Source organism: Rhea pennata, chromosome 1 (genome assembly GCF_028389875.1).
Source record: "Rhea pennata isolate bPtePen1 chromosome 1, bPtePen1.pri, whole genome shotgun sequence".
Classification (NCBI taxonomy): domain Eukaryota; kingdom Metazoa; phylum Chordata; class Aves; order Rheiformes; family Rheidae; genus Rhea; species Rhea pennata.
This window is the reverse complement of record NC_084663.1, coordinates 73,799,483-73,810,441: the sequence shown is the minus strand read 5'-3', so window position 1 is coordinate 73,810,441 and position 10,959 is coordinate 73,799,483. Positions and strand designations below refer to the sequence as shown.

General features: G+C 40.5%; 1 protein-coding gene across 1 annotated transcript in view; it reads right to left on the bottom strand.

The window, feature by feature from the left end:
• Positions 1 to 408: 408 nt before the first annotated feature.
• The window catches only part of ST8SIA1 (ST8 alpha-N-acetyl-neuraminide alpha-2,8-sialyltransferase 1), a 122,551-nt gene continuing 112,000 nt past the window's right edge, over positions 409 to 10,959 (bottom strand). Inside the window, exon 5 of the mRNA XM_062570593.1 lies at positions 409 to 895. Coding sequence (XP_062426577.1) covers positions 409 to 895 — 487 coding nt within the window. The remainder of the gene's footprint in view (positions 896 to 10,959) is intronic.

Genomic DNA, 10,959 nt, shown 5'->3' with positions numbered 1-10,959 from the left:
TTGTATGAGGTTCAATCTGGAATGAAATGGATTTTTGAACAGACAGTCATATTTGGCACTGTCAGCAAAAGCTCGTGGGTGGCCCTGTTTCTCTCTGAGTCTTAATGCCCTTTTACATTGGTCATTTAAAAACATCACTCAGAAAGTTCAGCTGTGTTGCTTTTGACATTATTTTCACAATACTGCTGAATGGACTCCATGGGGAAGTTCTTTTCCCCTCATTTCAGTTCCATAAAACATTATACATTAAGGATGTTTTCCATTTGGCCTTCAAGTAGCATTTTTATGGTCCATGCAAATCCGTAATAACTCTTCCCTTTAAAAAGGGTCAACAGAAAACAGAGCCCTCCCTCTGGAGGGCATGGAAGTTAAAAACTATTGGATCTCTCAAACCGACCCCTACAATCTTTAGGCAGCAGACTGGATTAAAGGGTCCTCACATTGTTCTAGCTGCATTCTCAGGACACCGCTTTTATGAAGAAACCAGAGCTGTAGAAATTCCTCTGGCATGGCATGGAATCCAGAATCGGGCAAGACGTTGTCATAGTAGTGATGGCTAATAAACTTCCCACGCAGGTCCACCGAGAAAGGCCAGAAGCCATAAATTGTTACTTCTTCACACAGGCCAAGGGCAGCACTGACTAGGAAAAGTCCTGTGGAAAGCCGTTTGGCATGGATACCTTTGCTCTTCCAGAACTTGCCAATGTCACGCAGGAAATTGGGGTTGGCGAAAAGCACCGTCTGCTTGGCACCAAAATCCTCCAGGGTATAATAGACACGTAGGGAGGGTCCTGTCCCTGTCTTCATTGAGAATGCTGGCATATAGATATAGCTGTGATTATACACTTTAACGCTGTCCACAAATGCTTTTCTAGACCAAAGCAGATTCTGGAACCTGTAAAACAACAAAGAAAAGCATGTTGCTCACATATAGGTTTTTTCAATCATATCACAATCCACCAAAAAGCTGCTTTTCCTGCATATGCTTAAGTGCAGGCTTTTCCCTAGTCCAGAGAAAGTCCAAACTTCTCACTGTCTGACATTGCTTTCCTCTGCAAGCATGAACTCAAAGAGACAGTTGAAAACTATCTGGTACCCAGCTAAATCAGAAACCACAAGGTTTCTGATTTCATCTTGTCAAAAAAAAAAAAAAAAGCCCGATTGACACTGGCAATTTTCCTGGAAATCAATAATCAATAATATTCAGTGACAGCTTTCTTTTTCTCCCAAATCCAAGGCACGGAAGTCTTTAAAAGCCACTTTGAAGGTCCATGATGTTCTTGTTTTTTAAAGATATACTAAAAAAGGACACAAGTTACATTCTGAACAAGCAATACTAAGAAATATTTAGATATGAACACTGGTTTTACAAAACTTCGAAGACATTTGTTGTTATTATGCCTTTATAGTGACTTATATCTGTTATGTGACCATAGCAGTTAATTCTCATTCTGAAACTGAGAGAAATCTCAAAGAATGCATTTCTTACAAACTAGTAAAACAGCAAGTTAATGCATTGTTTAAGATAAGTGGCACCACAAAGATTTAGTGACACATACCAAATGATACTCAGAGCTGATGTTTAACATGGTGCAAGTTGCATGCTGAATAGGTTTAAAATCTGTTGATATTTGCAGTTTGTAAGTTAAAGCAGAGACCATTTGCAACAATGAAGAGGGCAATAAATAGTTATAAAGTATTTCTCTACTATGTTAGTCTTCTCATCTCTAGAGATAAAAGTTGCATCAGGTTAAATTTGTTGCATCATTGTTAAATTGCTAATAGCCATTTACTAATGTCTACTTTATCCCTGACTTTAGATCTTCATATTATTTTGAAAACAGTATTTTATCAAGAATAAAACCTTTCCATGCCATACACTGCTGGATATGCCAAGATGAATGAGATATCTGGCAGAAAATTCTAGGTCATTTACACAGTTCTTAGGTTTATTGCATTGCTTTAGATCCAACTGATACAGAGTTCAGTTATAGGTAAAATCCAATACCTAAACCACAAACCTATTAAATAACAGGAGTCACCTGCTTTTCCTAGGGTTATGAACTGTACTGGCATATGCTTTTGCATGAGAAAATCACCATGATTTGCTCTTGAGAGTCTGCTTTCTTTTTAGAGTCCCAGCAACCTTCACAGCACCTATGCACTTCAGCATGCAGGCGAAGTCCAGGACTTTAAAGCTCACTGTATTTCAGCACAGTCCTCACATTCGCTCCTTTCCTATCAGCTAGGTTGCTCTCCCATATATAATCCCTAATATTTTCTCAGCTTGCGAATGTCTTTGTTGCTCCATCCTCTCCCTCAGTTTCTCACAGCAAAGGCACACGTATGTGTCATGACTGATTTCACAGTCATACAGCAAAGGAGTCAGAACAAGCAAGTTCAGACAGCAGCACTGGAGTTTCTTCCTTTCTCTGCCACAGGCAGAGAGATAGGTAAGGGAATATTTTTTTCAGAGGGATATGAAGAGATCAATTTTGTGCATATACTTCTTGGAAACAAGAACAGCAAGAATCACATGCATAGCAAGATACACAGATTTGAACATGATGCAATACGACCTGAAGAAGCACTAGATAAAATTTGAGCTGAAACAACTGCCAACAAAAAAATACAGCTACAGTAACATTGAAAGGTCTCATGAACATGTGTCAGCTTCACTGAAGCCTTTATTCTGGCAGAAAACTCAAAATATTCCAAGCAAGTTGAAAGATTTTGCTGACATTTTCAGAACACAATCTTTGGTCTTCTGATTTTCCACAAGTTTTTTTCAAAAATTATTTCAAGTCTTTTTAGAAAACATACACCAAAAAGACACTCAAAGAAGATTCATGGTATGGTGAAATAAACCATTCTGTTCAAACTAAAACCAATCTGAATTCCCTGTGAATTGAAATTTGGTTTTAGGTATTTTTTTCAAATTGACTTGAAATGAAAGCAAAGTGCATCCAGTGTTTCTTCTTGGGTTAGGAGTTCTCAACTGCTAACGGACTTTAAGTCTGCAGGATTAGACTACAGAGATTCTGAAGCAAAAACCCTGAAATGAGCCAAGTCTGGATCCTCCAACTCTTTTGCTCTACAGACCTGCTCCTCCTGCACCGTGCTATTTGCTAATAGCATGTAGACAAAGCCACTGACAGCCAAACAAGAAATCAATGCAATCTGACTATACAAAATACAATAAAAATCATTTCATAACCTATTACATTTGGCATTTTTCTCTCTAGAAGTAGCCAAGGTACAGCTGTATGTAGCAGGTCAGCCAAGTGCAAAGTGCCCTGGCAGAACTCCATTGTCTAGCGGCACTTCCTTGGATGAGCCTTCTCACTCCATTGCTACCAGACCTTCAGCTAAGTGTTCTCCAAAACAGTCTTTACAGTTTTCTCTTCCTAAAGATCCCTGGAGATCCCTAAAGACCACCTGCTGATCCTGTACCTGATCATCAGGTATAGGAATTAGGGCTCTTTTTAGCTCATACTATTAAAATTGTTCCATTTTGATCAGAATACAGTCACTAACGGAGGCAAAAAATCTCTCACTTAATACCTGCAATATTCGCCTGGGAGATGAGTCTCAAAATCCTGTTCTAACAACTGTCTGTTTACAAGGTTAGAGTAAGATTAGCAGCAGACTTTCTCTCCCCGTAACTGGAGATGTGGGTTCAAGCTTCCTTTCACAGAAAGGGGAACCTGAACACATCGCTCCAACTGCCTTGACAGGATGGGGGTCCTTACACATTGGATGAGGGGAAGACAGAGGCAGCTCCTCCTCTGACAGTGCAGGCAGCCAGTTTCACCGTGTTCTTTCCCACTTACAGCTAATTAACAAATTTCACTTCATATGACAAATAGATGTGTTTATTCTAAAACTGCATTTTTCAGCAAATTTAATGCTCATAAAAAAACATTAAATAGTTCTAGGAAGAATACATTAAAAATGCTCAGATGTGGTCGCAAGGAGACAGGGATTGTCTCTGAACATTCATATGCGATTGTTGCCACAACACACTTATATTTCCTTCAGATGAATCCCCCCAAATGCCTTTTAAATACGAAGAAGCACATGGCACTGCTACGGTAATGCTGCCTTGGACTGCACACAGAAGGGATAGTATTTGTCACGTTACTGCAAATTATCCTTTAGAAACGTCACTTCCTGGAAACCAGTGCCTTATTCAAATGATTTGGATCACAGTGTCATTAGGCATCATGCCCAATTCAACAGATGGGCATTATACGAGTGGCCAGGAGCCCATGTAGAAGCATAAAACATGCTGATTATGGCTGGTCTGACGGCCTCAGACAGCCAGAAAGCTGCTGCCTATCCTGCTCTCCTCATGAGGGGAGATTTTAGAGGCAAATGAAATTTTCTGTTCCCCGTTTGTAAAAACATGGGCCCTGGCCAGATTTCTGACACTTCACAGGCTGCTTAGAGGCTGAGAAACCTGGGGACAAACACTACCCGACAGCAAGTTTCTATATAACATACTTGAAGCTCAAGTGTATCTCCCATTCCAGAAGGCAGTCCTGCAGGCAAAACCATTCCAGCTTTGGGAAGGACAACCCTTCCCAGGAGGCGGTGAGGACACTCACAGAGGTGGAGGGATAGTGCAGTGTTTATCACATCTGCTTTACATTTTGAAGGTCCTGGGTTCAAGCCTCAGTGGAACTAGCCACAGGAAATCTGTGGAGGTTGGACTAGATGATCTCCACAGGTCCCTTCCAACATTACTGGTTCTGTGATTTCTGTGACACTGCTCCATGCCTGACAGAGAGACCAGGAGGTCTTTTCTTCAGCAGCTGATTAGCTCAGTAATACAGGCGTGAGTGTGAGGATATTGTTTCTTCTTGCTTGTCCCAACATATATGCTACACCTTGGTACAGTCTATGGTCCAGATGGGCACCAAAGCCTTCCCTCCTGTCAATCTTTGCACGGCCTGCATTGAGTAAGGAACAGCTGGTTCCTGGCGAGTACTTGCCTTAACCTTACCTGTCTACCTTCGAACTTTCTGGCACTCTCAACAGCACAACAGCTGTGTGGTTCCTTCCTCCTCATGGGGCTTCAAAAGAAACCCAAATTATCCAGACCCTTGTGCAAGAATCTGCCTCAGACCAGGTTCTCTGTCCAGTTCATTCTGAGCAAGAATTCTGAGCTAAACAGCATTCTGAGCTAAACAGCATTCAGAATCATCCATGGACCTTCTGTAATAATGCTTATACAAACAAGTTCATATGGTAGGTTCCCAGCACTTAGAGTTGGAGTTGGAATCTGCCAAACCCTGAGCAGTTCTTGAAAAACTACAAGAGCTGCTTAGTAATTTGCAGTAATGTCTTCCAGCACCCCGAGAGCAGCCCAGAGAGGCTACGAAGACTCAGAACACCAGCAAAAGCAAATCACATCTTGTTCAGTCTGGGTATTTTGCTTCCGCTACACTCACTAATGGACAGTGAGTGAATAATGCCATCAGCTACGTATTTTTCCTGTCAGGTCCCCTATGACAGATCTGTTTAAAAAGCGCAGTCTTCAATGGGCGTATGTAGGCATAATTGCGCAGATATCAGAGAAATAAAATCCTTTATACCAGCTGTAGAGTTCTGCCAATTGCCACACTCCTCTACTTTTTCTAAGAGAATTATGCATCCAAGAGAAAACTGCTAGAGACAGTACATTGTCATGACAGTGCAATCAAAGCCATAGGAGTATTGAGTGTTTTGAGTTTTGTTTTTAATCTGTCTTTAATGTTCTTATTGATGTTCTCTAGCAGATATCTGGGATAGAACTGCTCTCTGGTACTAAGAGATGACTTCCAGTAACCACAAAGAACCACTGCAGTGATACTGAGCTAACCCACTTGCAGCTAATAATGGCAGCATTTTCTTGCATCTCAGTTTCTCTTTGATCTCCCTAGAGAGTCACTGTCTCATGCTTATGATGATATCCCAGTCACTTGCTGTGTTGGCATCTGCAAAGTCACAAGTTCAGCATTGTGGATTAATTGCAAGATGACTTACCTCAAAAAGAAAGATTTAATAATGAGAATAACAGTTCAGATGCCAAAGAAATACTGTATTATTTCAAAATTAAGACAAATACAGCTCAGAGGAATAAAGCACAAGGCATATAAAAACTTACATATTTGTCTGTACAGTAGAGGATAACCTTACAAAATTATCTAGATACTTTAATGTCAGCATTAGCCAGGAATGATTTAGCAATTTGCTGTGGCTGTCGGAATAATCACAACTAGTTGGCTTGCAACCACACATCTGAAACGTCATTGCTGTGGCAAGACTTTTACTGCACGGATTCCTCAGACCTGTGCCTTCAGCCAGCAATACCATTCTTAATCATTCATACGACACACTTCTTGATTATGTGTCCCTTTGGGGCTTGTTTATTCACCGCTACTAAGATACAGACTGTGTCTGAATTAACAGCACGCTAGCTTCCATGTACTTGTTTCTCCAAATATGCACTTTTGGCATAAATTAGATGCAAGGTAGACTATTCTACTTGTCCTTAGAAGGAGTCAGAAATGAGCGCTTAATATACTATAAATTCACACCCTTTCTGGTTTTATTCCAACTTCCAAGTTATAAACAATCATTGTTTACTTAGCCTGAGGAAACTTATCTTTCTTAAAATTCAGTTATAATCTCATTAGAGCCAATGGCAGAACCAACTCTGATTTCACCGGGAGTATGCTCAGAGCCTCAAGCAAAATATACTCAGGCATGTAGTGTGCTTCAGAATAATTTGAAAAGGTATGAAGTAACACGATCTATCACAAAGACAACTCAGAGAGATCATTAAAATTACAGATGCCAAGCATTCTCCATCAATGAAGGAATCTTATTGCTGTCGTAGGCCCCAGTGTTTTGCCTGATCTCATTTGAAACCATTCTTCACTGTGAGAGTGACAGAGAACCAAAGAGGTTGCCCAGAGGTTGCCAGAGGTTGCTCCTCCTCCACAGGAGGAGGTTGCTCTCCTTCTCTGGAGCTATTCAAAATCCACATGGACTCGATCCTGTCTAACATGCTGTAGGTGACCTTGCTTAAGCAGGGGGGTTAGACTAGATGATCTCCAGAGGTGCCTTCCAATCTTACCCATTCTGTGATTCTGTGATTACGGCACAAGGAATTCTCCCATGTACTGTGAGAACTCATAGCACTGGTGGGGTGACACAGTACTCGTCTTTTCCTTTCTCTTTGCTCGACTCCCTCTGTCCCACCTGACTGCCCTTTATGGACCCAAAGAAAACAAATTTTCCATTCAGCCTCTCAGGGGACATGGTCCTTCTTCCCAGGGTATGGCCATCTTTAGTTCTTCGCTTCTACACAACTCCCAGCCCACTGAGATCCCACACTGCTTCTTTCTCTTGTTGACAGAGGCTTCCAATCTCAAACAACTTGTGCTTTCCTCTAGTTTCTGGTCCGAAAGATTAAAGACAAACAAATTAGCCTGATTCTCCTTCTATACACCTTGTCAATGGCCTTTTCCAAGTCAAGGATTCTGTTCACTCCCACGACTGGCTCCTAAGACTCAAAAGCAAAGAAGCACTCTCTTTCCACAGTGACTGCGGACTACAACATCTTTCTTGGTGACTGTTTCTTAATTACATGCTGTCCTTAACAAATGACCTTCAGAATAATTCAGTGCATTTAGGAAGTCCAGTTAAACATTGCAGAGATAAACTCTAATCCCCATGAAAAAACAGGCTCTTCTTATGACTGAAATCAGTATTAATTAGTTTTTTTTAACCTCCATCCACTACTGCTCCTAAGCTGTCACACTGGGAACGCTATATATAGTGAGAAGGGAAAGCTGACTCTCGACTTTTCAATGGAATATAGAGCTATCCTATACACGGTAGTGATCTGAAAGCAATGATACATCAAAATCAGTGTTCACTGGTATTTTGGGACCATGCCTGTTCCTTACTCTGCCAACTCAAATTAGAATGTGTTTTTAATAGCTACTATTTCCAAAAGCAGTACAGCTAAACATCATTTTTTTCTGTTATCTGACAGCTTGAATCTCAGCTTTCACAAGATGAGCCGTTCATCTTAGTTTGACTCTTTGAAGACTGTGGCTGCTAAAGTCACAGAAGTGGAAATAATATAAAAGCATAGGCAGAGCAGCATGGTTGCAAACTACTTGTGTTGCCAAAATGCCTAGTAAGACAGATAACCAGTGAAATTGGCTAGAAAAATGTCACAAAACTAAGTCTGATACCTTTGTCATTTAATATCCCTGGACTGTATCATGGAATGGTAAGGTTGGAAGGGACCTCTGGAGGTCATCTAGTCCAACCCTCAGCATAGCCCATACGGGGACTGAATCCACAACCCTGGTCTTAGCAGCAACCCCCTCTAACCAACCGAGCTAAACCTGTATGCCAGAGTACTTACTGGGTCTCTATGAAGAAACCTTAAGCAGATCACAGATTTTCCCCAATTTTAATGGCAAACGGAACTGTAACAAAAACCCAAAGTCATACTAAAGTCATTTTTCCTATCCCTCCCTTAAGTTACATAGGAATAAATTTGGTCTGTTCACTTTCGTTTCAGCTTTGTATGATTCCAGAAAGATCTTAGGATTACCCAGTAAGACTACTGAAGACATAAACTTAATCAGATTACTTTTGATTAACACTCATGTTCTTTGAGACTATTTACTGTGCCTTTGGGACAGCAACCAAACAGGAAAAGACCGTCATTGACTTTCAAAAGACAATGCCTTTTTTTGCCTTTGAAGTCATCCCCTCCCAGGGAAATAATAGTGCAGCATTTCCTGCACTTCTAGGTCTTCCACCCACATACTGTCCAGATGCAGCACTGGTAAATTGTGAGGTCTCAGGGGATCACTACCTGCAACAGCATTGCAGCAAACACAAAGCTAATAAAATTATGCTTTCTGTTCATGCTGACCTTAAAACTTCAAATGCTTTGTAACCTAAACATAAAATATACCAAACATTTAAAACCTTGAAAGACCTATTCATAGCTAAGAACGTTTTCTGGCTGGTATACTTAACGGTATACTAAGCCTTTTCAGTTTTCAGTTTAACATCATGACCTCTCTAGTATATCAATAATTTGCAAATGTCACCGAAGGTGACATTCAGCTATATCCTGTCTTCAAGCCCTTAGAGTTCTTTCCAAAGACAATTGAACAGGGAGAAAAAAAAACAGCAGTGTTTGAACTGAAGGTGTTTGCTTTTTAAACATGCTATGTGCAACTAAGTGTGTAAACTGAAAAGGAATTATGTAAAACTGTAGATCCTTTGACAGGCATTATCACATAAACTGCAAGTAGGACAGGCTGCCTTTTTTCAAGTGAGTATCTAACTTTTTTTTTTTTAATACAGCATATGGACCACTGGTGGTCTCTGAGGTCATGGCATATGACCTGCACTTGGATTGTAGGTCCATATTAAACAATGTAAGCAACTAAAAGCTTGATAACCAAAATAGTTGTTTAGAGCCCATAGGAATATGCAGTGAATCTACAAAATTTAAAACACAGTAAAATAAATTCACATGACACTAAAACGTGCAAGAGAAGATCACCTTATTTTCTATATTAGCAGCTCCCTCTGGGCAACCTCACCCTGCTTTGGCATGTATAGGACAGTAAGCGTAACTAGTAGCCACCTAAATATAAGGAGAAGAGGTGAAAAACTGCCCTGGGCCTGCTAGGTCAGTGGAGCCTAGATATAAAGCTAAAAAGATGGAAAAAGAAAGAAGAAAATTTTGCCAGTTTGATGGACAAGGAAGTTCTTTCCAGTCAGTCCTTGGCATGAGAGTCTATGCCATCATTCCAGCCCCTGGAAATGAGCCAGAAGAATTCAAAGCAGTCCAAGGAGTTGCAGCTATACCTCGACTTCAGCCACAGACCACTGAAGTTTTGATGTTTTCAAAATGCCCTTTTTGTTAAAGAAGTCTTTACTCTGCTCTAATACCATACAGCAATTTCTCAGGTCTTCTGCTGCTGTTTAGCTATGTTTCCTCTAGAAGTGTTGGTAGATACTTTCTCAAGGCTTTCAACAGATAGGGTTTAAGATGGGCTAAGCTGCTGTACACTGGATCTTCAGAAGAGCCTACCACCCATTTGTGCAACTCCTACATGGGCACACAGGGAACAGTAAGAATTCTAAGCAAGTATATTTGTACTTTCTCCACATAGAAATATTTGTAGCTCAGAGGATTTCCCAAGACTGTTATACTTTGTCTATTAGTAACCTCAGTTTATTAAACTATACTTCCAAGTATTTGTCTAATCTTTTAACCTCTGTACCCTTCTAACCAGTTATTTTACCATGACACTCCAGTACTTGTCCTCTTATGTCATGACTGCCTTGATTCCTTTCCCTTTGTCAAAAGCCTTTTGGAAACTCAAATAGACTTTATCAGCTGGACATAACCCATCCCTCCCTATGAGCTTGTTGATCTGCTCAAAGAACTCCAAAAGGTTTAAAAGGAAAAATTTCCCTTGGAGTTAACCATGTTGACTCTTCACAAGAGCACATATTTATCATATACAGCGTTCACTGTACATTATATATATATATAATATATTACACTATATGTAGTCTCTGCCAGTTTGGCCATCAGGCTTAAAGGCCTAATACACCCATTTGAAACATTGTGCCTTATTTGGCACCCTCCAGAGTTCAAATACAAAAGCAGTTTTAAGTGAGGAGATGCAATCCATAACTTAAATTTCAGAACTGGGTAAACACCATACATCCTGCCGATACATTCATGTCCAATCTGTCTATTTGTACCCTAAACTTTCTAATAGTTCTTTCATTTTCAGCCTGCTAAGTTTCCCATTCACAGAATGGCTGAGGTTGGAAGGGACCTCTGGAGATCTAGTCCAACCCCCCCTGCTCAAGCAGGGTCACCTAGAGTATGTTAGACAGGATCGAGTCCAT